The sequence below is a fragment of the Rattus rattus genome, chromosome 9 (assembly GCF_011064425.1).
Source record: "Rattus rattus isolate New Zealand chromosome 9, Rrattus_CSIRO_v1, whole genome shotgun sequence".
Taxonomy (NCBI): Eukaryota; Metazoa; Chordata; class Mammalia; order Rodentia; family Muridae; genus Rattus; species Rattus rattus.
The window spans coordinates 71,056,310-71,083,810 of record NC_046162.1 but is presented as its reverse complement, the minus strand read 5'-3'; the positions used below and the strand labels follow the sequence as shown (position 1 = coordinate 71,083,810).

General features: G+C 45.5%; 1 protein-coding gene across 1 annotated transcript in view; it reads right to left on the bottom strand.

Annotated features, from left to right (window-relative positions):
- The window catches only part of Prkca (protein kinase C alpha), a 399,975-nt gene that overhangs the window by 112,159 nt on the left and 260,315 nt on the right, over positions 1-27,501 (bottom strand). The window contains exons 4-5 of the mRNA XM_032914268.1: positions 7,565-7,676; positions 4,492-4,620 (exon numbers count right to left, since the gene is read on the bottom strand). Of these exons, the coding sequence (XP_032770159.1) occupies positions 4,492-4,620; positions 7,565-7,676 (241 nt within the window). The remainder of the gene's footprint in view (positions 1-4,491; positions 4,621-7,564; positions 7,677-27,501) is intronic.

Genomic DNA, 27,501 nt, shown 5'->3' with positions numbered 1-27,501 from the left:
AGACATTGCCTGCAATTAACTCCAGGAAAAGCCACACAGTAGACACTGAGAGAGCTGGAGTGTTACAGGAAGCTAAGGTTCATTGTTTGGATCCTGTATGAGGCACACTGAGGAGGTGAGAGAGCAGACAGAGGGAATGCTCTTTTAATCACACAACATGGTGGGCAGATTCGGTACCGTGGAAGAAGACATCCTGGCTCTGAACAGAGAGCTTCTTAAAGCCCAAGAGTGAGTTCAGAAGGAGAGGCCCGTGTGCTGCAAAGAGTCATAGACCAGGAGAAAGGTACCCCATCACCTGCCCCATGGGAACCCAGGTTAGGATTTCAGTCCCTGTGCTACACTAACAAACCAAAGTATGTGAGGAAATTAAATCCTTCCTTAGAATAATCTGTCTGTGGGAGACACCTGATCCTGAAACAGCCAGAAAGCAAGTGGTATTTCTCTCCCATTTACTTACAACATTAAACTGAAAGCGACTTCTCATGAGGAATTCCTTTTATATCATTCCATACCAAAGTAGAAAGCGATATAAGAATATAAGAAGCCTTTTAAAATCTCTCAGGGTGGGGTAGGGTGGGGAGCACAGTTCTGGTTCCTTCCAGCACCACTGCCTAAGGTAAAAACATAAAAATATACCAAGGAAGAGGAGGCCTTTTCCACAAACGTGGCACCAAACTGAGCTCACTTCTGATTTTGAAAGGGGGCGTCTTCATCCCAGAGTGGAGTGCTCCCACTGGGAACTCCCAAGTTACTTTCGAAATAATTTTCAACCTGAGCAGTTTCACATAGGTGAAATGGGGACTGAGCTAATTTAGCAATGAACACGGCTGCCCGGAGGTTGGGTTTAAATGCATTTCCTAGGAAACCACTTGCATCTGGACCCTAAGCTCCACTCACTGTGGTTTACTGCTCATATTGCTTTCTCATTAAAGCCTGGCTAATTCCCACATCCTATTTAACCCTCCCCGAGAGCAAGCCAAGTGCTCTTCCCTCTACCTTTTGAACACTCCCTCACAGCAGTCTCCCTCATGGGGTCTTTTCTTTCCCAGTCCCCTCTACATCCTGAGTACCTCCCCGTAGTGTGCTATTTTTGAGACCACATAATTTGGCAGTTAATGACACTTGGAATTGGCTTGCTCTTTAATCCCTCCACATGGTACCCCCTTTGCTCCCTTAGCTTTAAGTCCTGTGTTTAGATTTTCAAGAGTGTCCTGGAGTGCTGAATGCAAGTTTGGACAATATTTGTGGGTTCATTGTTTGTCCCAAAAGAGACTCTACTCAATAAAAGAAGCCCAGGGAGGCTGAAAGACCAGGTGTTGAAAGGAAGAGCTCAGAATCTGGCCAACTCCATTACCTTCTACTTGGTGGCTTAGAGCAATTTCCTTCTCTCCTCTCCATCCCCTGACTGCCCTTGAAGAGTAGGACAAGAAAGGTTATCTCCTTGATGAGACTGCATGTGGAGGCAGCAAGACAATGCCTACAAGGTGCACAGTGCAAACCCTAGGCATTAAAGAAGTGATAGCCTTGCTGTTGTCAACAAGTTTCCTCAGGACAAACTGTTGCCCGAACCATCCAGCAAGCAAGAGGTACAGACAGGCACCTGTCCCCAGAAGAAGGACTACTTTTCTCTTCCCATTCCTCAGGATACTTTGGAATGACAAACAATGTGAGTTGGAATTAGAGGTCTTCTCTTTGAGTCTGCCCAATAACTCCTAGCTGGATGGGGTGGCACAATCCTGCATACCAGCACTTAGGAGGCAGAGGCAGGCAGACAGTGAGTTGAAGGCTAGCCTGGGCTACATAGTGAGAACTTGTCTCAAAAGACCAAGTTCATAGGATATAGCTTTATGGTAGGTAGTGCGCTTGTCTAGCCCGGGCAAGCTCCTAGGTTTGCTTCCCAATACTGCCAAAATAATATGACAAATTTTCAAGATAGCATTACTAATTTGTTTAATTGGTTATTTCCTTGAGTTTACTTTCTAAATTGAGGGTTGGGTTTCCTTTTCATAAATAACTACATCTGGTTTTACTTCGTTTTGGTTTTATGGAGCCTTATGGGTTTTCAGCAAGGAATTTTCTCACTGAACAATATCTAGTAACTATCTTAGATATAGATTCCCATTCTTTTTTTTTTTTTTTTTTTTCCCGGGGCTGGGGCCCAACCCAGGACCTTGCGCTTCCTAGGTAAGCGCTCTACCACTGAGCCAAATCCCCAACCCCTAGATTCCCATTCTTATTGGTAAAGCATTTGCAGTCAAACTTCCAATTTTCAGGAGCTAGCTATTTTGTTTCCTTGTGCCTCAAGTTCTTCATCTATAAATCAAGGAGCACAAAGGAAGCTTGCTCGAAGGCTGAAGTAAGACTTTGTTTTTTTCTTTAGAACGTAGCTCTTTTGGCCTTTGGAAAGAGTCACATGGAAAACTGTTACTGTAGAAACTTCCTAAAATATATAAATATATAAAGGGGGTTTTAATGGAGTTTCCCTGTGGTGGGAACATACAACCTCAGCTATAAATGCTATGCTACCAAACCTCTCTTTGAGTTGTTGGTCACACAACCCCACCCAACCATTACAAGCTATCTCGGTGTTCTTGGTTGCCCTCCCGAACTTGATGGCAAGACCCTATTGCTGAAGATGGTACTCACTTGAGTCACAGCACATGAAGAAATCTAGCTGGTACTCAACTGAATGTTTCACCCTTTCTGGCTACACTGCAAGCTACAACAACCTGTCTGGCTGAGAAGCTATGGCTTGTCAGGGTAATAGTGGTACACATGTTATGGGAACAACCAAGTACTTCTCTTTTTTTTAAATTTAAGGCCCACTCTGTGAGATAGAACCATACCTGACACTGTCAATGAGACCAAGACTCCTACAGATCTGAGGCGATGTAGGAGAAAATGTACTACAATTATTCTGCTCAACAAAGAGCAATAAAATGACTCCTAATGATGTATCACCAGACCTATAGATCAGTGTATTGGTTAACCCTCGTCAGAGAAGATTTTTCTTACGGTAGATTGCGGTTAACACAGAAATTCACAACTCTTGGGTTAACACAGAAACTCATAACTCTTGGCACACTTCTTTCCTAGGCAGAATGATGACATTGGTGACAGTATTGGCCCCAATAGCAGGGAAGTGCAGGTGAAAGGTAACCTCTCAAAAGAATACCCTCCATGAGTATATCCAGAATAACACCTCAAAATTCTTTGAGTTCCTTGTGTTTTGATTTGAAAGGACAGTTCTGGAAGAAAATGTGCTTATTTTCCAAGAAAGAACAAAAGAAAGGAAGGAAGGAAGAAAGGAAAGAAAAAGCCAAACAACGGCCTTTCTAAATTTTGACTGTTTCCCAAAATAAGCTTTCTTTAAACTCTTCCCACTTCCTGCTTGTCTTAAATAGAACTTTCTTGTCTCTTTTTATTACATATTCTCTTGTTTATAGGTAAACACCATTAAAGACAGTCTTTCCAACACTTCAGGATAACTTAAAAGCCATGAGTACAAATGGAAATATAAAGCCCTCCTTGATGAAATGCTGCAAAGACACTGTCAGAGGCAAAGCTTACAGGCACTCCACCAGGAGTCCCAAGAGCAAACGCATAGACTGTTCTGAGAGCTAAACCATAAACCAACATGGAGGGTTGGAGTTCAGCCCAATGGTAAATCACTTGGCAGGTGGTAAGGCCCTAGATTCCATCCCTAGTATGACACAGAGAGGCTAGGATGTGTTGAAGATATAGGATAGGTCCTGAGCAATCAAGATAACAGGGTAACTTTGTTGAGTGTGTTGGTGCACTAGAAGTGGACCTGGAAAAACCAGAAGAAAACCCAGGCTGTAGCAGGGCCCCCACAGATACAGGAAGGAGTGCTCTAGTCCATGGCTAGCGATTCTCCACCACGACTTAACCATTTGTTGAGGGTGCAAGAGGCAGGACAATTTGAGGCTGAGGGTTTGGATACGAATGTTCTCCTCTTGTTTTCCCATTTAGTAATTCTGCAATGCTGTGCATTCTCTATCTCCTTGTACCTTTGACTGGGACATGAGGCTAATCACCAAGTGTAGAGAGAAGTGAATACCATATATGAAGTTCCTGACATCATACTTAACACAGAGGAAGCGTATGTAGACATTAGTAGCGGCTGTCACTATCTCTGACATGGATTTTTCAGGTCACTGAGCATCTAGACCCTCCAGCTGTCTGTCTCCCCTAGTTTGGTCTTGTCAGCAGCATTTTGTTCAGTTGGCCTTCCTGTCCCAAGCATGGTGGGGAGAAAATGGTGGCCATTGTCGGAGCACCCAGGTCTGCACGTTGGTTTAGACTTTGTCTGACGATCGCGTGTTTGGAAACCCTGTGTATGGAGTATGCCTGTAGGATGTATTAATCAGTGGTTTGAGAGGCACCACATCACCCAGCCCAGATCCACCTGCTTCGCCATCACTTTCACCTTTGCTTGCCCAATAATGATTCTGCTGGAAGACGCCTTACCCGTGACGTGCAGCTTTTCATCGGTGACCTCCGCCTTCAGGTAAATCCGCCCCCTCTTCTCTGTGTGATCCATTCCGCAGAGGCTGGGGACATTGATCACGCACTGCTTGTGAACATTCATGTCGCAGGCTGTGAATCAGAAAGGCACAGGGGTAAGGTCGGCCATGTGGGCTCGCATCGCTGCCTCCATGTTTTGGTGTCTGAGAAGCTGGGGCTGCGTCTTCCCTAAAGTGATGCTTTGCTATAATGTTTCTAGTGACACGGACTGTTAGCAGATGTCCCTTCCAGCACAGGCGTCCTCCTCTGAGCGGCAATACCCTTAAAATATCTGCCTCACACTTGTTGAGTCTTTACCACAGCAAAAGAACCCGGGTTGTTCTGTGACTGCTTCAAACAGTTAACAAAAATCTCCACAAGTACATATGCACAGAGTTCGGACTGACTGCCTAATAGTTTACGGACCCCCAGGCATGCAATGTGCAAATTTTTAACAGAGGATTCAATTCCCTGATGAGAATTTCTTCTGCCTTTCTGAACTGGCCACCAAGAATGTAAGGACTTATGGGCCGGGTATAGGAAATTCATAAAAATTTCTTTCCCTCAAGTAACTCAGTATTTCTGAGAAGGTGTAAGTATGTTGCCTTATTTTTTTTTTTAAGGAATTTGTGTTTGGTATTTTAAACCTGTCTTCAAATATTTAAATATTAATCCAAGTAAAACAAATACACGCCTGGCAGAAGCCATTCCTTACCCTGACATTATGTAGGCGAGACAGATAAAAAAAGATCAGTCTTATTTCCACAAACCAAAGAAACCCTGAGCAGAATCCCCGGGGTTGACTACAAACACAAGGCTGTGTAGGTGTGTTGGCTCCGCCCTCCGGGTACCTTGGGCTTTCTGGGATCCCCGCCCACTCTCCCCGGATGTTAACACGCTTAATCTGCGATGCTCGAGGCAGACCCTGGCTGTTCCTTTCCTTCTAAGTGTCTAATCGGAACGTGGCAGCACACCTTTTCTGAAAAAGTCATCAATAAGACCCATTTGCCTCAGATAGATACCTGAAACTGCTTCCAGGATGTGGATACCCTCAGGTGTCTGTTCACGAAGTCCCCTGTCCCAGATGCTGTCTCGGCTGGGGCTTAGCCATGAAGACTCTTGCAAAGTTGTGGTGTTCATGTCCCTTGGGTTACCCAAGCCCTATCTACCCCCAGGTACCTGGGGCACAATATCAGGGCCTTGGAAAGAATATGGGTACCAAAGATGATGTGGGGGCGCGGACACACACTGGGGCTGTACTCTGGTTCTACTCCAAATGGCTTTTGTACCGTGGAAAGTCCGCCTGCACATTCTAATCCCATTTCTTACCCTACAAACTAAAGGGTTGGCTGACATAAGTGGTGGTTAACACTTTCCCCAACTGTGCACAGAACACAATGAGAAAACAGACAAGGATATGCACAGGGACGGCCGCATCTCTGCAAAGGTAGGGTTGGGCTCTTGATGCCATCTGATCATTCTCCTCCTTCCAGGGAGGACCCCAGATGCCAGGCTCAAAGAAAAAAGAATTTAAGAAAAGTCCCAGCGGACTTCTCAGGGAATGTATTGATTGGGGGAATTCAACGACAAGCTCTATCCCGTGAGTGGAGCTGGGATATAAATGTGGCAGGGTTCTGCTAACTGTGTCAAGATTGCCATGCATGCAGCAACACATGTAAGTGTTCATTTTTGATCCATGTTTGAATGTAATTTTAACATTTATTTATTGTGCTGTCCTGGCCACAGCACACATGTGGAGGTGAGAGGACAATCTGTATGACTCTGTTCTTTCCTTCCATCCATCATGTGGCTTCCAGAGATTGAGGCCAGGTTGTCAGTCTTGGTAGCAAGCGTCATCACGCACTGGACCATCTCCCCAGCCCTGCTCCAAGTTTTTAAAATAGCTAAAAATATGTTTACAAATGTACTTAGGATCACTATTTTTAGAAACGCTGAAAAGGATGAAAATGTTGTGTTTGGAATCCGAGGGTTTCTGAAAGCACAGAAGCCGCTGGCACGGGTGATAAGGCCATTAACCTGCACAGCTGGGTAAACTGAGAGGGCAAACCCTGGGCTCTGAGAGAGAGCAAACCCTGGGCTCTGTGAGAGAGCAAACCCTGGGCTCTGAGAGAGAACCCACAGCTCTAGCATTCATAACTCATGCCCAACATGATCCATGGTTGATGTAGTTCTTAGGAATGAGAACATGCTGGTACTTTCCTAACATGTATTAAGAACATGGGCTTTACATACCCTAAACATACACGTTTTTTATTTAAGCAACTAGGTAGGTAAACTCATCACTAGAGAATTAGCAAAACAGAAAGTTTCAGAGGCTGTGTTTTTCTCTCCTTTGGATTGGATAAGGATTCAAACATGACGGGGGTTAGGGGGAGGATGGAAATGGCCTCCTGTCCTCCGTGTCCCTGACCTCTATGATGTCATGCATTACTCGGCTGCTATAGACTCATCCGTTCATCGACAGGCAGGCAGAATGAGTGAGCTGAAGATGCCACGCTGGTTTTCATGCTCGCCTTAGCTCTGGTTTTATGGAGAAGCTGGATTTTTCCACAGTCCACCCACTAATTAGAGGCATAGGAAGATAATGACTGGTTTCTTAGCTTATTTTGAAGCCAACCAAATGTGGAATCTGGAGGTGGGGAATCTTCCGTGGGGTTTGACTAGCCTGCATTTTATGGGGGCTGGAGATTTCTAACACACACACACACACACACACACACACACACACACACACACACACACACACACACACACACACACACACACGAGAGTACCAACTAGCTTCTTTATAGGCCCAGTTACCTTTAGGGGCTCATAATTAGACAAGTGAGTAGCTGTAACAAACCAGAGCCCAGAACCTGGCGAAGAGAGCAGTTTCCCCAGTCCCGAGCCTTGTCTTTGTCTGAACCAACTCTCTTTGGTTGAGAAGTTTCTGAGACCGTGGCACTGAGCAAACCAAGACATGAGTTGCAGAGCCTGGTCAGCTACTGGAAAACAAAACAACAAAACAACTTACTGTCGCATTTCATCCCTTGGTGGATAAGTCCGTAGAGCAGGGACCCACAGTGATCACAGAAGGTAGGGCTTCCATACGTGTGGATTTTGAACTTGTGCTTGCTTCTGGGGTCCTGGAGGGAGAAAACAACATTCATTTCAGATATGAAAAGGCTGTATATATATATTTTATTAAGACAAGGTCACAATCTATTTTCATTGCACAGTTTGGCTAGTATTAGACTGTGTATTATTCCCTAGAGTCAGAGAAATATGTAGTACGTGTGTGTGTGTGTGTGTGTGTGTGTGTGTGTGTGTGACTATATCACATTTTAATGTAGCAAACACTCATGCCCCCCTTTAAGGTATATAATTTGTACATAGTCAATGACAAGTTTCGATGAATATTGTCACATGAAGTCTACCATCATCATAGCCTGGGAGGAGGCATGTTCAGTGTTTCAAAGTATTCTTGTCCCTATACTCAGGGACACCAACACCTAGCAAGGCAGTGGCCCAGAAGAGACATAGAATCTTATGAAGCTGATATGCATGAGGTCTGGATCCTTTTCAAAGTCTCTTGTTTTCCAGAATCCTGATAGGCTGTGGAACCAGATCAACCCTGAGATTGACAGGACCTCTTGGTTGTGCACTATCTCCAGAGAGCCTGCGTATTTGTGTGGGAGAGCCCACTGGTGTAGCCCTTCCCCAGGCATAGCTGCAGGCTCACTAGCAGACCATAAAGAGTGTGAGGGTGCAACCAGAAATCTGTCCTGGTTCCTGTTCTTCAGCACACAGATGAACAGAATATATATATATCTCCATAGTGAATCTGGGATTCTGGAGTCTCTGGCTGGATTTTGCTATCCTTCAGAGGCATGGATTTGGGCAAATGGCTTGTTTTTCCTGTGTCCTCTGCAAACTGGAAAGTCAGTATCACCTTACTTACACGGTTATAATAAGGACAAAACAAGCCAACCTTTGCAAACTGGTTAGAAGAATATACTAGTAGGAGACTGTCCAGTGCTGGGTGAGTGTTCAGGGGACAGAGAAGGAAGGTGCTAGCTGCTTGTTCTAGTGGTGGCGGCTTCTTCTCCTTCTCCTTCTCCTTCTCCTTCTCCTTCTCCTTCTCCTTCTCCTTCTCCTTCTCCTTCTCCTTCTTCTTCTTCTCCTTCTCCTTCTCCTTCTCCTTCTCCTTCTTCTTCTTCCTCCTCCTCCTCCTCTTCTTCGTCTTCTTCTTCTTCTTCTCCTTCTCCTCCTTCCTTCTCCTTCTCCCCCCCTCCCCCTCCCCCTCCTTCTGTCTCCATTTCTGTCTTCCTCCTCTTCCTTCTTCCTCTTTCTTTTCATCTTCATTTTCCTCATAGTACCTCTCCTCTCTTCTTCTTATCCCCCCCCCATTTTGTAGCCTAGGCTGGACTTGAACTTTCAATACTCCTGTCTCAGTTCTGCTCAGTTCTGCAGTTTTGGAATTAAAGATGAACACCACCACACACAACCCCCAGATCCCTTAAGGAGAGGACTGAGCAAAAAGATCTTTGTGTGCTATTTGAACAGACTAATGTCAGAGTCAATATGCACATACAAAGTCCTTTCCTCATGAACCGATTCTTCCTGAAGTCAGGCCCAAGCAGCTGCTAGAGCACAGAGGGCAAAGCGGAGGAGGAACAGAAGACAGGAGTTCCATGAAGAAACATTAAGGATGGGCTCTTCTGGAGCAGGTGTTACATACGAAGACACAGGAAAGACATACTAGGCTTCTGACTTTCCAAGGCACCTGGGCATCAGAGGTCTGACAGGATTCCAAAGGCAAGTATGGTTTTTGGTTGACTTTAAAACCCAGAACCCAAGCTAAAGATATCCCAAATGAATGATTATGATTTCTTTTTAAATGCATAGGATGGAAAGTTCTGGAACGTTTTAATCCTGCAGAAAAGTTTGAAGAAAAGCAAGCCGAACACTGGCAGTTGTGTCCACTAGCTGTGGTAAAGGGGAACATGTCTCCTTGTTCTTCACTATAATATTGTCACGCTCATTTTACAGAGATGGTGATGACCACACCCCTAGATCCCCATGACTCACAGATGTTGGGACTGGGGTCCGGCCACCCAATTCTTACTGTACAAGTTTTCAGATGTCTACCCAGCAGGAAGAGCTGAGTTTCTTAAGCTTCTAGAGCTGTATCTCAGTTGTTTTTGAGGGAGGGGTACAGATGTACCAGCTCTTTTATAGATAAAATCTTCCTGGAATACAGCCATAGTCATTTAGTGGTATGGTTTCCGTGGCTACCATGGCAGAGTTGGACACTTGAGGCAGAGGCAGAGGCAGAACGGGTTTATAAAGCTGAAAATATACCACTTAACCTCGAAAGAAATATTTGCCCAGCCCAGCTTTAGGGCAACAGGTTACACACAACAGGGTATCAGTTAGAGTGACTACAAATACTGTACCTAGATGTTCCCACAATCACAGAAGCTGGGGAGAGGCCTCTTCTTGCTGCCCCACCTTTCCCCTCCCCTCCCTCTCCCTTCCTTCCCTCCCATTTCTTTTGGATACAGAATATCATTATGTATCCTAGACTGGCCTCAGACCCTTGCTAGCTTGCTGAATACTGGAATTTCTGTTCCAGTCTGTGCTCGAACAGTCCAGGGAAGATTATCCCAAGGTTAGGAGACTGGGAATCACTGCTATAGGATTTCATTTCACAGACAACAGGGCCTCACAGTAGTAGCTAAATACATGTGCTGATGACCAGCAATACTGCTTTATTTTAAAATTTAATTTATTTATTATGTGTTTATGTGTGTATGTGTGTGCACATGAGTGCATGTGTGAAGTTCCAGGGTGACTTCTGAGTGCTGGTTCTCCCCTTAAACCATGTCATTTCCAGGGATCGAATTTTGGTCCTCATGTGTCGAAGCAAACACCTTACCCATGAAGCCATCTCATTGGCTCGTGATTAGCAATACTCTCAAAGCAACCTACTCTCTGGCCTTCTAAAGGCCCCTCTTCGGGTTATAAAATATCTCATGTCCTTGTGGGAGTGTTTTCCCTAGATAGTAATGGCCATGAAGATGGAGTGAAGACTAGCTCATCAGTTACTCTGATGTCTGAGACACGGGCCAGAGTGCTGAAGGATCAGGCTAGCATCAGCACCAATTATCTGGACCCATGTTGACAGTGAAGGTTGTTCCCTACAACGTGGAGGGCAAAGAAGATTCTGGGGTGGGGTGGGGGAGCAGCCAGCTTCCCTGAAGAGATAACCATCAACGACTGGCAGCAAATCAAGAGTGGCAGCTTACTGAAAACCCTCCGGAGGACGCACGGGACAGTCAGCCCTGGGGTGGCTGTCCTGCCAACTGACTGTCACACACATCTTTATTGATGTGGCACGTGGGCAATGGGCCTCACTTTCAGGAAAACCTAAGTCTTACTCATCTGACACCCATATGGCGTCTCCAGGCTCTAACTGCCGGGCGACACAGAACGAGAGGAAGCCATGACTTCTACTTCGTGTGTGTGTGTGTGTGTGTGTGTGTGTGTGTGTGTGTCTGGAGAGCCACCAAGTCCCAGAGTCCTTCACTACCGGAAGTGTGCATGTGTCCCTCTACTTTATTTATAAATTATGATGGCTGTTCGCGCTCATGTGAACTCCAGCAGCACATGAGCATGTGCAAAGGGTTTGCAGCCTGGTGAGAGCTGGGGAAATATAAGAAGCAGTTGCTGTGTTAGCCATAGAAACAAACTCCGCAGAGCCTGAGGTTTCTCTAAAATACTTCAGTGACACGGGCTGTAACGGAAGCCTTTGGTCATCTGGGTGACTAGGGGGTCAGAATGGAGGGTGGACGGGGAAATACTTCTTCAGCCCCACATCCAGCATTCTGCATCTAGCCCTCCAGGAAGTTCATTGGTGATCACCCCCATGCGGTAAATTTGAAACTGCTTGGTGGCCAAGATTAGCTCACACATGGTCCCAGCTTAAAGGCTGAGATGATGCTATTGCCTGCAGAAGCAGAAACACGGAAACTTGTCCTGTGTAATGCATGGCACCAGGTCTCACAAGAGAAAACAACCTTGTTACCTAAATGGCGCTCACCATGCCTCAAGGAACACCACCGGAGCAGAAACTTGCCTGGGGTGTCTGTATTTATACCACAGCCACTGAGGGGTGGCACGTTGGCCTTCTCTGGGCCTCAGTTTCCTATATCTGGATCCTGGACTATGGAGATGGAAATAGGGTTTTAAATGAGATCTCATGGAGCCCCGACCTTGTCAGGAGGTGCTCGGTGCCACTGAGGGGTGGGGCGGGGGTAAGAAAAGCGGGGAGGCGAGGCTGCTGCTAAGTTTAAGTTGGAAACAACTGTACTGAATGGTCCCTTCCATTCTGCCTTGATATTTAGAGAAAGAAAACACCAACAAAACCCTTTTTATTTTGAAACCATTTAAGACTCACAAGAATTTGCAAAAAGGAGTACAGCCTGTTCCTGCAGGCTCTCCATCCGGCTTTCCCAGTGAGAGCATCTTACATAACCACAGCACGTTAGCAGAGGGGAGACGCTGCGGTCCCCTGCCACCAGCTGACTCGCAGGCATCCAAGGGCCCCGAGATTTCCTGTGCACAGTTATAACAAAGGGGCTTTCACTGTACAACCTATCAATCGAATATACCGTGTACTGGGTAGGGGGTACAGTCCTGTTTCTGAGCAAACAGCGTGAACTCCAGAAGAACAGAAGAACACCGACAGAGGAACCTGACCGTGAGATCCGTAACTGACGGATCCCATGTGAAGGGGTTGAGGAGGGTGACTCCAAAGATCTACCCAAAAGTAGAAGTGGAAAGTTCCTCTCTAAGTAAACACACATGATGTGAGCGCTGTGACCGGTTCTTAACAGAGCCGTTTCAAACATCTGGCTGACTGAGGGCTCGGCCAGGTGTGCAGCCCAGCCTGGGTCATGGGGAGACTGAGAGGCTGTGGGCCTTCCAGCTACAGTGATGCCTGAGAGTGCTTATGTGTAAGTGTTGCAGGTCCTTGGGTCCCCAGCAGCATTGGGGTTCTCTCTCTGTCACGTCCATAATCCCTGGCACCTATACCTGGTGGCAGTACCCAGTGTGTTTCACTTATGCCTTTGCCTGTGATGACTTCTACCTGCCACAGCCACAAGAATTCTGTGTGTTGCAGCTGATTCAGGGGGAGTAGGAAGGAGCACTGTTTTCTTCCAGAGGACGGATGGATGGACGGATGGATAGGTGGGCGCGCACACACACACACACACACACACACACACACACACACCCTGAGCAAACAGTCTAAGCAAAGGAAAGAGCTCTGAGCCAACGTCATTAAATTAGCAACTCTGGTAAAACCAAGGCAGACTATTAAGGTTTAAGTATAAACTTTATCTCTGAGCTCCCCAGGGAGCAGGGTGAGAAGGCAAAAGAACCAGAGGAGGTTTCTCTGGGATCTCGAAGCTGAGGATTAAACCGTCCCAGGGCATCTCTAGCATCAGTTGTCTCTTCATTGTACACCCACACTCTACACAGCCAGGCAACCACACCTTCACAGAACTGCACTTTTATCACAGTTTGCTTTTCTGGAGAAAACCGTCCCATGGGTATGTGTGGTGAGCTTGGTCATAGCATGCAAAGGAAGGTCTGTTTTAGAGTAACCCCTTCTAACCAGGTTAGTAGTCTTCCCCTCTCACCAGGTTAGCAGACTTTCCCTTTGGTGAAGCATATGCAAATGCTCATTTTAACTTTTGGAGACGGCCTCTGTTTGAGGGGAGTATAAAACCTGCTATCCCGGCCTGTTGTTCCGTTCTAATAGACTGCGCAAGTGCTCCACTCAGAAGCTTCTGCTACACGTGTGGCTGCGGTGAAAACGGAGGCTTTGCCTACAGGGGGTGTCTCATAGGCACAAATGAAATCTCGCTCGTAAATCTAAATCTGGATTTATTTCCAAAAAACAACCAATGGGGGGGGGGGATGCAAGTTCTATTACAGCATCTGCTAGCCTGTATCTTATCTCTTAGTTCTAAAATATATTCACTAACTCAATCAGCTTTCTCTGGAAAGCTGTGTCAACATTCCTATCTAGATGTTTCCAAGACTTCTTCATCCTCCTCTTCCTCTTCCCCCTCCTCCTCTTCCTCCTTCCCCTCCTCCTCCTCTTCCTCCTCCTCTCTTCCTCCTCCCCTCCTCCTCTTTCTCTTCTTCTTCCTCCTCCTCCTCATCATCCTCCTTCCCCTCCTCCTCCTCTTCCCCTCCTCCTCCTCCTTCCCCTCCTCCTCCTCCTCCTCCTCCTCCTCCTCCTCCTCCTCCTCCTCCTCCTCCTCCTCCTCCTCCTCCTCTTGTTCCTCCTCCTCTTCATCCTTTCCTGAGATCAGTTAAAAACAAGCCCTTAGATCTGCACTGCATAGATTTTGATGCTGATGGAGCTTCGGACTTCCTAGATTTTTCTTGGCTGGACTCTGTGTTCTAGGGGAGTTTGCAATCTGTCTTTAAACATGGAGAGTGGTCCAGCCATGGGCAGAGTGAAGCCTCTGGTTACTGAGCTGAAGGAGGCGGGCAGCTGGTAAGGATGGAGATGAGGATGGGTCCCTGTGAACAGATGTTTCACATGCCCTTTTCATCTGACGAACAAGGAAGGCAGGCTGGTGTGTGTGTGCGTGCCTGCCTATCTGTCTGTCTGTGTGTACATGTCTGTCTGTGTGTCTGTGTGTGTATGTCAGTGTGTGTGCATGTGTGTGTGTGATTGTGTCTGTGTATCTGTATGTGTGTGTGTCTATGTGATTGTGTTTGTGAGTGTGTCTGTATGTGTGAGTGTGTTTGAGTGTGTGTATGTGTGTCTGTGTGTCTGTATGTGTGTGTCTATGTGATTGTGTTTGTGAGTGTGTCTGTATGTGTGAGTGTATTTGAGTGTGTGTGAGTATGTGTGTCTGTGTGTCTGTATGTGTGTGTGTCTATGTGATTGTGTTTGTGAGTGTGTCTGTATGTGTGAGTGTGTGTGTGAGTATGTGTGTCTCTGTGTGAGTATATGATTGTGTCTGTGAGTGTGTCTCTGTGTGTCTCTGTGAGTGTGTGAGCGTGTGTGTATGTATGTCTGTGCGTGATTCCCACCCTGCATTTTCTACCCATATCTGAATTCCTCCCACATGCCCTGGATGTTTCTCAGAGGACCTAAATGCCTGTCCCTGAAAGCCTCGGGGTCAGGCTTTCTGAGTTCCTGGGCAAGGCTGTTTTTAATCCAGTGGCGCTCTGGGGTGCGACTTCCTTGTGCAGCTCCTCCAAGCTGCTTCCTCTAAATACCAAGGAAAGTTCCCTGCTCTTGCCATCTGATGTGTTCTCATGAATCATACTTGGAAGCCAGGCTTGGGTCTAAATGTCACCCGCATGCTGACTACATAAGCCACACTGAGTACTCTGCTCCGAGGGTAAAGCTGGAATCATTACTGGGTCTGAAATCTCTTAGGAAATTTCTCTTTTTAACTCCATGAAACAAAAGCAAGCAAGCAAACAAGCAGAATAAGAAAGGTATTAAAAAGTTGTTTTGTTAGCAAACCCTGCAGGTATTACCAAAGCCAGAGTGATTTTCTACAACATGGCCATTAATAATTACATTGTGTCTCACCTCTAAGAAGGACTCAGCCCTGTAGCCTTTCTCAGAGGCTACATCAGTCTAGATCCCTCTCTATGGGAGCTTTAGAATGCACAGTGCTGGCTAGGGGAGTAGCTCAGGGGTAAAGTTCTTGCCTAGTTTGCATTAAAGCCCTGCATTCCATGACTAGCATCATAAAACACTGAATACAACCCCAGCACTCCGGGGCATCAGAAGTTAACATCAGCTGAATAGTAAACTCAATTCCAGCTTGGGAAGCATGAAACTTTGCTACACAAAAGAAAACAAAAATCGAAATGAAATAAAACCAAAACTTTGTCTTTGACCAGGCTGGTCTTGCCGCAGACAATGGCCTATTTAAGAAAGAACCCATTTCTGGTGGCAGGAATTCATTTTGCTTCTGTTAAGTAGCCACATTTTATTCTGATGAATAGCAATCATCTTTAAAATAAATTAAAAATTCTTTTTAGATTTACTTTTGTTTGAGTATTTTTGACCGTAGACATCATAGGAGGGCATTGGATTTCCCAGAACTGGAATTACTGATGGTTGTGAACCACCATCACCATGTGGGTGCTGGGGATTGGTGGGAACATGTACCCAGGTCCTCTGTAAGGGTAGCAAGTGCTCTTAACCACTGAGCCATCTCTCGAGACCCAAACACTAGTCATCTTCACAGCCCGGCTAACCTATCAAACCAAGATTCATCAGCAGGATTCTAAAGGTTCTTTGCCCAGTTGAGCAAGATGCTGTCATTGAACTTGAACCTACCAAGTCTTTTAAAGTCCATATAATTCTCCCCCAGCAAGGCAACTACTAAATGAATTGCAACATACTTATAGCACTGAAGACTATGTAACAGTAGGAGGAAATTAGCCAGCTCTTTCCCTAACAGTGTGGACCAAGAACCACTGTCTAAGCAAGTCACAGAATCGAAAATAGGCTAGAATGACATTTATGTCAAAACCAGAAACGTAAACATGGCTGTTTCTCCACAAATCAGTAGTGTGGCTTTTCTCTTGATAGATCTGCAAGAGAAATGCCTCCAGGAAGTGTGGGGACAGACAGGTTCCGAGATGAAACTGAAAGGACGCTTTGAACAATATCCGAGAAGATGTGTGTGTGGGGGAAATGGATTCGTACATCTTCCCTGCACCCTGAATGATGGCGAGGTCCCTCTGCTTACGCTGGTCACGTTTCATCTGGTTCATGAGATGTCATCTTCATGTTAGAGAAACCGAGGCAGATAGCATATCTGATAATGAATGGACTCTGCCTGCGGTTCCTTGAGCAACGTACCAAGAAGTACCTGTGTGAGATACTTAGGAGAGCATTTGGCAGCACAATCTACATCTTCAGAAAGATACCTTGTGGGGTTGGAGGGTGGCTCTGAGGTTAAGAGCACTTGCTGCTCTCCCAGAGGGCCTCCATTCAGTCCCCATACCCATGTCATGGATTTCACTCTAGTTCCAGGGGGATCTGATGCCTTCTTTTGGTCTCCTCAGACACATGCATGTGCACATATCCCACGGACACAGAAATTATTTTCAAAAAAGTATAGTATGGCTTACATCTTCCTATTTTGTACAGTGTATATACATGCCATTTTTGGACGTTGACACACGGATGCATGTCAAACTTCAAATTACCAAAGAACCATTGATAGTTCCCAATATTAAAATGTTTTAGATGTGAAAATACTCACACGATAAGGCCTAAGCAGTGTTCATTTGCAAATCAACACACTTTCTAGCTATGCTTCTTTGTCTTGCTTTAAAATGATTTGCTGTGGGCCTACTATGTGTCAGTGGCATGCACCGAGTAGGAAAGACTCCAGTGGGATTCTTGTCTCACTGGGGGCAAGTTAAATTGCACTGCATGAGCAAACCACTCCTAAATGTCAATAGCTAAACACTTATTTCTCGTCCCTTTGAGATCTTCCTCATAGAACAGCCTCTGACAGAAGATAAAGATAAAGGACAGGGTAATATTACTCAAAGTCCCTTTCATTCCCCCACCTAAAAATGGTGCCACTTCTCCGATTTCATTGGCCCAGGTACAATACACAGCAAAGCTGGGAGTCAACAAGGCAGAGAGTATGTATCCTCTTCCCCAAGAATGGACAACGAAGGTTTGGACATCACTACCTGCAAAGAACTTCAGCGGTTCACCCTCCATTCTCTACTAGTTGGCAGAGAACAACAGAACGGGCTACCATGTCCAGCTTGGAAACTGAAGTCCAACTGAAAACAGCCCTGAGATGGTGATGCCAAGTGAAACCACCCACCGTTCAGATATCACGAGTGGGCACAGCAATCACGACCCACATCCGGATCTCACTGGCTTGCCACCGCATTCGCGTCTCGCTCCAATACCAGTGGCTCCGGGGTGGGAGCACCTACTGCTCATCTTGGGGGATGAAGGGAGGAAGGACTGCTGTGTGGGCTGAACCATGCTCAGGGCAGAGGAAAAGAAAAGCGAGAGAACGTGCAGGTGGCAGTTTCACCTTGGGCGAAGCCTGACCTTTAGCAGGGGTGTTTATGTGAGCTTTGCTTCCTGGGAGAAGGTAAATGTCATACAGCAGGACTCAGCATCCATGGGCCTCTTATAGGTGAGGGAACAAGGGGCTGCGGGAATGCAATCTTATGCACACACAGCGTTGTTTCCTTACACTATAATGCTAGCAGCTCATGGGAGTTTTAATCTAGAAAATAGATTTATTTTTTCCTTATATTTCCATATTGAGTTCTCCAAGGTGTGTGTGTGTGTGTGTGTGTGTGACATATATATATATACATATATATATATATGTATATATATAATTTAAACAAAAATCTCAATTGTTAGATTTTGCTAATGAAGACTCGGGAGCCAGATGCTGTGGTAAAAGCCGCTGAAAGGCAGAGAAAGCACCCAGCTGACCTTTTCTCCTCAAATGAAGTCCCAGAAGGACAAAGCTTCTTCTCCACAGTCCTAAAAACCCTTCAAAGTGAACGTCCCTCCTTCCTACTTCCTGTGAGCTTTCTGTCTCCTATCAACTGGCTGCTTGCTCTTCTTCTTGACCTATGGTTGACTTGATTTAATTCTGTTTACAGTATTCAAGCAGAAAAGCTCTTGGATTAAAGGTATGTGCTAAGGCTGAGCTGTACCACGACTGAAAACAGGTTTTTCCATTAAAAAAAAAAAAACCACAATCTCAGGGGGTTCAGAGTCTGATCAAACATCCTGTAATATATATTATAATTTTTCCCATTTAATTAAGTGTGTTGACTGTTTTTACCTAGGTCTATAATAACCAAGAATAGTAATTTTTATCAGGAAAGTATCGTGTTAAAATGTCAACTTTTTAAAATTTGGAAACAGTCTTGGATTCCTGAGCTACAAGAGACATGGAATGCAGTGGTTCTCACCCTTCCTAATAGGGCAACACTTTAATACAGTTCCTCATGTCGTGGTGACCCCCAACCATATAATTAGTTTTGTTGCTATTTCATAACCAATGGTGGTACTGCTATGAATCACAATATAAATATCTGATATGCACGATATCTGATGTGCAAACCTTGTGATAGGGTTGTGTGACTCCCGAAGGGATCGTGACCCACAGGTTGAGAACCATGGATGTAGAGCGTTACAAGGGAAACCTTCATTTGATTTTTCTCTAGCAATAAGATCAGAACCAGAACGGATGTTGGTGTAATGTTATAGGCAGCCTTGACATGGACCACATGCCACTCATTCAGAACACAGTTCCATACAGCTTCATCATAGTCTTAGGATACAGGGCTGTTCACCACCAGTTCCCACGGGGTTCCCTCTTCCGGTCTCCGGATTCTCTCTTCCGGTTATGAGTTCCCCGCCCTGAGCTCATGCCGGTCTTGGATCTGTTCACTATTAAAGTTTAAAAGCATTTTTTAAAAGAACCAAATAACGTCCACGCTAATTATAGATTTGTTTGGCTCTAACGTTACAGAGTACAGGAGGAGTCCTAATTACGAAGACCCCTGCCAGCCCTCTCCGGACTTGTGCCTTAAAACATTCATGGCCAAGTTCACAAGACTGATAATAACACAGAGATAGATGGAAACACACTTACTCTTGAGTCTCTAGGATCCCACTAGCTTTGTTCACTATAAAAGGCAGGCCCAGGCCATTGTGTGAAAAGTTCTGTTGCTGATTCAGTGATGGTCAGGAACAAGTCTTGAAACTTAAAATCTTGTGTTAGCAAGATAACCGCTCCTGAGATTTTACAATTCTTTTTGCCACACGCGTGAAGTAAACACCAGTTACACAGAGGCTGCTTATGCCTTGCTAAGAGTGTTGGGAGGTTCCCCAGCATCTGGCTTAATGTTAGATTTAGGAGGTGTAACCCTGTCTTCATGGGCTGCAAAGTCCAAAGGGGCAAGCAGTGTTCCTGCTTTAGAAATCTCTGATTCCCCATGATGATCGTTGACTAGTCCCTGGCTATTTCCCCAGTGGTAACCCCCTTCTAACTATGAGGGAGTCATCATCTCTTGGTAGCATTGGTCTTTTTGGTGTTAACCTCACTTTGTAATTAATGGGAAAAATATTAATTATTCTAGTTTTCTACATTAATTTTCAATTCTTTACTCATGTTCACCTATATAGGTAAATTATATCCGTTGCAAAACAACAGCTAAATTGAAAAAAAACCAAAACTACAAATGAACATTTTGGTATATTTAACGAAGACATCTGGGGCTCGGGAGCAGGGAGGTAGAGTATTTTCTGAGAAGACCGGTCTGAGGTCGTCTTAACAGTTTACATAGAGTTGTGCCCATGTCGCTGTAAAGCAGTGTCCCATCTAACCGCGTGCCATTCTATGTGACACGGATGTACTATGTCTGGTTTAGTCAACTTCCATTTCCCACAGGCTTAGGCTCTTTCCAAATTTTCACTGTTTTAGGAATCAAGACCAACAGGATTTGTTAGCAGACGTGGGACAAGAGCCCTGTCAGCTCCTTGGGAGAGGAGCCAGGAATGGAATCCGAGAGCTATGCGTCTGCTGTGGTAAGAGGCTCTGCTTTGGATGCAGCTGCACTGTTGGGTTGCGTGGGTGCTGAGGCCTGTGAGTCTTAAAGCTTGGAAGTCAACGCCTTCCACCTGAGCTCAAATGACAGGCCAGCTCGCGGGTTTCCAGGACAGGCTTCCAGATGTGCTTAGTGACCACTTATTCTGCCCAGAGACCTTTTTCCTCTCCATCAGAGCAGGTTCCTGACTCCTCAAGAGGAAATTTCCTTTCCTTTCCTTTCCTTTCCTTTCCTTTCCTTTCCTTTCCTTTCCTTCCCTTCCCTTCCCTTCCCTTCCCTTCCCTTCCCTTCCCTTTCCTTTCCTTCTCTTTCCCCCTCCCCCCTCTTTTCCCCCCCCTCCCCTTCCCCCCTCTCTTTGTCTGTCTAGGGATATGATCTTGTGTATGCAGGAAGAGCACCCTACCTCTGAGCTGTTCTATCACTGACTTACATGCTCAGCGTTTTTAGCTATCTTATTATTTCATCTTTGAGGCAGGTCTTGAATAACCTTGACCTGGCCATGTAGCCCAGCCTGGCTTTGAACATGCAGCAGTCCTCTAGCCTCGGCCTTCTGAGGGCTGAAATCACAGCCATGAAATACCATGCTTGGTCTAAGTTTTATTATTTTAAGACAGGGTCTCCCTAAGTTGTCTATGTGGCCTTGGAATTGACTCTGTTGTGAATGACAGGAAGGCAGACTGCAAAAATGTGTTCTTCCTGCTTCAACCCCCCCCCCCGCCCCCTGGAGAATTTACAGTGTCTTTGATTTGAGTAGGGAACTTTCATTCCTTTTTGAAAAGCAGGAGTTGTGAAACACCAAGGGCTCTGTCATTTCGTTTGCTTGATGTTTGTTTTCTTCTTCTTTTTTCTTTTTTCTTTTTCTTTTTTTTCGGAGCTGGGGACCGCTAGGCATTTCGGAGCTGGGGACCGCTAGGCAAGCGCTCTACCACTGAGCTAAATGCCCAACCCCTGTTTTCTTCTTTTTGGATAGTGAACCCTTGAGAGTTTGCTAGCTGCTGACGGTTGTTCGAAGCTATAAAAATACAACATCTTAGCCAGGCATGGTGGCTCATAACTTTATTCCCAGCACTTGGGAGGCAGAGGCAGGCAGCTCTCTGTGAGTTCTAGGCTAGCCTGGCCTATAACAGTGAGTGCTAGGTCACCCAGGGCTACCCAGATGCATTCATAGCCCAGTTTCTTGGGCGCTTGGTATTAGAATGATTGGCTTTTACACATGTGACTAGGTAAGGCCTTGCTGCTTTGACCCTCACCCATGAAAAGCATGGACTCATGTATAGATTCATTGTCATCATACTAGGGCTGCGTCTAACTTCAAACTTTCTTTTCCTCATTTATGTCTAAGCATTAGTGCATTTGGTGGCTGTGTGCCAGGGGCTGAGGGGCACACATGCATATAGAAGGGAGGCTGGCCTTCTTTCTTCCTCCCTCCATTTTCTTAAACCATAGGAGACTGTGCTAATGTACTTCCCTCCAACTGTGACTTTAAATACATCCCGAGAGATGCCTCCGGAACTCAGTCTACAATAGTGCCAAGAACAGCGGTCCTTGTTGAGATGCCCCAATCCTACATCTGAACCCACCCGCATTATTTATTCATCTGATATAAAAATGCAAAGTTTAGCTCTTCAGGGGGTGCACAGAAACCTATACTAATTTGGAGTTCATTGTTGGTGTCTTTGCTATGGGTTGTTTTCTCAGAGGTAGAGCAAATGCTTAGGGAAACATCAGTGCAGACACCTCTTAGTTCCACTCGTGGCAAACAGTTGTGTCTCTCTGGAATGGATAAGAGGGACGTGGCATTGAATGCACCTTTGCCCTCCAGGAGGATGCTCCTTTCATTGGAGGAGATGGAAACACTGTAGCTGTTGATGTTCTAAACATTTGATCTTTCCCCTGCATAACCAGCGTAACCTTAGAAGATTTCCACATTCAAAGAGAAGATGGAAATATAACAAAAAGTACACAGTAACCTATGAGGCCCTGGAACCACCTGCACGGCAGCCCAGGTTCGCATGGCTCCCCATGAAGTGTTTGGAAGCACATGGATGGTCTACTTGTCTATCCCTCATCTCATACACAGTGCCATCAAAGGGGCAGATAGGAAAGGAGGCTGGGTAAATTCAGAGTCCAGCCTTGCTTCTGAAGGGCTTCATTGTTTGCTTTTTTCCTCATCCTCATGCAGGGTCAAAGAAGGACCATATTCATCTTATATTTTTGGTTGTGAGCCTAGCCTTTAATGGCTGAGCCATCTCTCCGCCCTCTTGTTTCCACCTGGTTTTGAACTGGGACCTTTCGTGTGCTAGGTGAACGTGATAACCACTACACTACAGAAACCCATCATATTCACCTTAAAGACAAAGGAAAAGAAGCTGGGGAAATTAATTCAACCAGAACGCAATGCATGTGGAGGTCAAAGGCTGACATCAGATGTCTTCCCTGATGACTCTTCATTTATTAAGGTAGAGTCTCTCACTGAATCCAGAGCTCACAGACTTGACTAGTGTACTCAGCAAGCTTGCCCTGGAAGGATGTCTTGTCCACTTTCCAAATGCCCATTACAGGGAGGCCACTATACCCTTATGACCTTTATGTGGATACTGGGGATCTGAAGTCTGTTTATTCACTGGGCCTTTGAGTCAGTTAATGGACCCAGCTCTGAGCCGGATGTTCAGCCTATGGATGCTTGGAATGTGTTAGGCGGTTATGATTCAGGCTGATATCAGGATAGAGACACACAGTGTAGACGCTCTAGGTTTCTCCATATGTAATTCAAATGGACACAGAACAGAAGCATAGATTTCCCCCAGTGCCAAGAGGCATCATGTCATGACACGGAAATGAGGACAATGACATTATTAACTGTCCCTGGATTCCCACTCCTCTTCTTACAAGTGCGTCCAAGTTGGAGTGGGATGGCAGATACCCTCTAACTCCACTAGAGGGGAACAGAATGACATTAATGGATGCAAGCCAAACCATTTACAAGTTTGTCACCCCCAGAATGGAGAGGAACCCATGCTGTCATAGCTCTGCTGATGACCTGTGTTATCGATTAAATCCTGCTGAGATTTTCTACAACCTGCAGGATACGTGGGGTCCAAACATTCTGCTCTTTCTGCAAACGGATTTTTCTATTGTTTTCAGTCAAACTCACAGCATTTGCCAGGTAACCAATGAAATTCTGCAGAAAATATACCTGGTGTATTTTGTACATATGGAGGTGTAGGCAGGAAGGCAGTCTGTGATAAAATGGGAGACCTCCTCACAGTCTATAGAAGATGAAGGGTTTGCTTATTAGAGAAATTAAGGTTTGGGCGTGGCACTGATAGAACCTCTCTAACAATATGTTTTTGGTTTGTTTGTTTGTTTGTTTGTTTTAAACCCACACTGCTCCAATTCAGTCACCACTAGCTACATGTGGCTCCTGAGCCCTTGAAGTGTGCTGACTTCTACACTTTGGCTGTAGGACATAGAGAAACTACAATACTGGGATATTCCTCCCCTCTTAGCTAGCTTTCACTAGACAGTGCTCTGCAGGCTGCTGGGGGAAGAACCATATCAATGTTGTTATCCAGTGCTGGACCCCACATGCTATGTTACAAATGGCAGATTTGTTCATATTTTCTGGTGCGATAGTGACTTGACATAGGATAACTAAGTATTTTCTGACTGGATTTGAGATCTTCTCCACAGGAGGGAATTGTAGGGCTGGTACAATAATCCTGGTCAAAAGCCCATGGCTGGGGCGGTCAGAGGCCATAAGGAAGAACCTGTGCTCTTAGTTTGCTAAGTGGCCATGTTGCCAAATTATCTTTTTAATATTTATTCATTTAATTTTTATATATAAGTATACTGTAGCTGTCTTCAGACACACTGGAAGAGGGCACTGGATCCCATTACAGATGGTTGTGAGTCACCACGTAGTTGCTGGGATTTGAACTCAGGACCTCTGGAAGAGCAGTCAGTGCTCTTAACCACTGAGCCATCTCTCCAGCCCCAAATTACCTTTTAAATATTTGTATTTATACCCATAAATACTTATTTCTCTCTGGAGCATCCATCAGTGCAGAGATGCAGAACTGGCCAAAGTACTGAGAAGAAGAGCCTTAGTGCTCACTACTAAATGAGACATCTATGTCACCCTCACTGAAACCTCACTGAAATGTAAGCAAGGCTCAGGGAACATCACAGAAGAGGAGGCCGTAAGAATCGTTAAATCAAAAGGACGGGGAGGAGTGCTGCGAAAAGCTGTCTTCTGGATGTGACATGGGCCATTGCTTTGCACTCATAGCAAAGGTGGCCTCATAGCAACGGTGGCTACCCCATCAGGAATGAGTCAAGCCAGCCTGATTCTGTTATAAGTAAGGGTTCTGCTCTCTGGGTCCCACCACCTACTGAGGAGTTACAGGCAGTTGATGGCTCCTAGGGGAAAGAAAACCATTTCCCATTGGCTGTGCACTAGTGCAGCGAGGTCATCGACCATCCTAAAGTTATGCCCTTTAATACGGTTCTTTATGCTATGGTGACCAAACCCCCACCATAAGATCACTTCCATTGCTACTTTGTAACTATAATTTTGCTACTGTCCTCAATTATAATGCAAATATCTGTGTTTTCCTAGGATCCTAGGCTACCCCTGTGAAAGAAAGGGTTGTTTGACATCTCCTCCAAAGGGTTCACGACCCACAGGTTGAGAACTACTGCTCTGGTGACTGCACACACACACACACACACACACACACACACACATATCAATATATGTATGAGCAGCACTAATCAGACTTAGTGGGTTATTAAAAAAGAGATGGGCGTGACATAAGGTTGGGAGGGGTGTGTTGGGAAGTTAGAGGAGGGAAGTGGGGACGGATGTGATCTTTTTTTCATGTATGCATGTATGGAATTCTGAACTAAAATAAAATAATTATACAAAAAGAGATGTAGTAACTTCTATTGGGGTCCTGGAGGTTTAAATTTTTCTTTACTCTTAATACTGCAGATTTAAATAGACACAGGTGGCTGCTGGCTCCTAGAACAGAAGATGCAATTTTAAACTTCTTCTTCCCCAGGGATTCTTGTTTGTTCAAACTGAAGTCCACTTCCCCTCCTCCCTCCTTTGCCCATGTACTATGATGGTGGAGGCTGACCTTTGACTCTCCACTGGATGCCTATGGTTGGGTGACTCTTCTGAACTTGTCTTTCACGCTAAGCCTGGACTCCCAACCCAACATCAAATGTGATGGCTATTCTTGGTTGTCAACTTGACTACATTGGGAATGAACTGCAAACCGGAAACAGAGGGCACACCTGTAGACGATTTTTTTTTTTTTTTTTTTTTTTTTTTGTTGCCTGGTGTGAAGTGGGTGGATCCACTTCTCTCCAGGCCTTTGAGGCGGAAGACCCCACCTTTAATCTGGGCCACACCTTCTGCTGGAAGTCTATATAAGGATATGGAAGAAGGAAACTTCTCTTTGCCTGCTTGCCCTTGCCTTGCTAGCACATCCATTCCTCCACTGGCATTCAAGCCTACCTCTTGGGTACTACAGCATATACTGAACTCCAGCTGCAGCATCCAGAGATCCAACTTGTGGACTGAGCAACTATGGAATTCTTAGACTTTCTGTTCATAGCCATTGTTGAATTAGCTGGACTACAGCCTATAGATAGTTCTATTAGATCCCGTGTGTGTGTGTGTGTGTGTGTGTGTGTGTGTGTGTGTGTGTGTGTGTGTTGTGTATGGACAGAGGGAGAGGAGGAGGGGGAGGGAAAGGGGAGGGAAAGGGGAGGGGGAGAGGGAGAGAGATTGATTCTGTAAGTTCTGTTACCCTAGAGAACTCTGACTAGTACACCCAGGTAGAGGTTGCTTTTTTTTTTTTTTTTTTTTTTTTTTTTTTTTTTTTTTTTTAAATTTCTCTATCCGGTCAATCTCTTTTTATCCCACACTTTCCATTGATTACTTAGTCCAGCCATATCTTGCAAGCATGTTTGGGCAAGCTTCAAAGGATGTAATAATCAAGTAATTATATTGCTATCCACTTAGGAAAATTCTTGACCTTTTACCTGACAAAGGACAACATCTACTTTCTGGTGTGAAGAGAGAGTACTTCTCTATCTTCTTATCAAAGGCACAGGGTGAGGCAGGGCTTTCCCAGCACCAGAATACAGGGAAGAGAAAGTGTCTCAATGACAGTCTTTTGGGAGACTGTCACCATGGGGTTTCCACATCAGCACCTTCCTGGGGAAGGGCAGTGTCTTCAGGTTTATTGAGCTCAGCACCCGACAAGTATTATTCTGACACTTTCTTTTCTGGGGTGGGTGTTGATTTTCCACAATAAAAAAATGAAAAGCACAATTCTAAGGAAGGGGAAACATCGCAGGTCAAACCGTATTACAGCTCCTTTCAACGTTTTTGGTAATGCTGTCATTATGTTCTTGAGCACAGATGAAGTGTTGTGAGCCCTGTTCTGCGGCCTCCGTCTGCTCTGCTGTGCTAACATGTTGGCTGTAAATATATCTGTAATTGGTGCGCCTCTGTCATTGTCCATCTTATTTCTCAGATTACAGCTGGAGACAGCCATTGTCTGTGGGCAATTAACTACGAGCCACCCTGAATTCGAGAGGATCTGGAGCAAGGCTGCAGCTGCAATGTTGTGATTCTTATTCTACTCTGTGTGTGTGTGTGAGTGTGTGTGAGTGTGTGTGAGTGTGTGTGAGTGTGTGTGAGTGTGTGTGTGAGTGTGAGTGTGTGAGTGGTGAGTGTGTGTGTGTGTGAGTGTGTGTATGTGTGTGTGGTGTGTGTGTGTGCGTGTGTGTGTGTGTGTGTGTGTGATGTGTGTGGTGTGTGTGTGTGTGATGTGTGTGTGTGTGTGTGTGTGTGTGTGTGTGTGTGTGTGTGTGTGTGTGTGTGTGAGTGTGTTAGTGTGTGTGTGTGAGTGTGTGTGTGTGAATGAGTGGTGAGTGTGTGGTGTGTGAGTGTGTGTGTGTGTGTGTGTGGTGTGTGAGTGTGTGTGTGTGTGTGTGTGGAGTGTGGATGTGGAGAGTTGTGTGTGTGTGTGGCGCGTGTGGTGTGTTTGGTGTGTGTGTGTGTGTGTGTGAGAGAGTGAGTGTGTGTGTGTGAGTGTGTGTGAGTGTGTGTGTGTGGGTGAATGTGGAGTGTGTGTGTGAGTATGTGTGAGTGTGTGTATGTGCATGTGGAGTGTGTGTGTGTGTGTGTGTGTGTGTGTGCTCGCACAGCACATGTAGGGTGTGTAGGCCAGAGGTCAATGTTAAGTATCTTCTTCAGTCATTCTCAGCCTTATA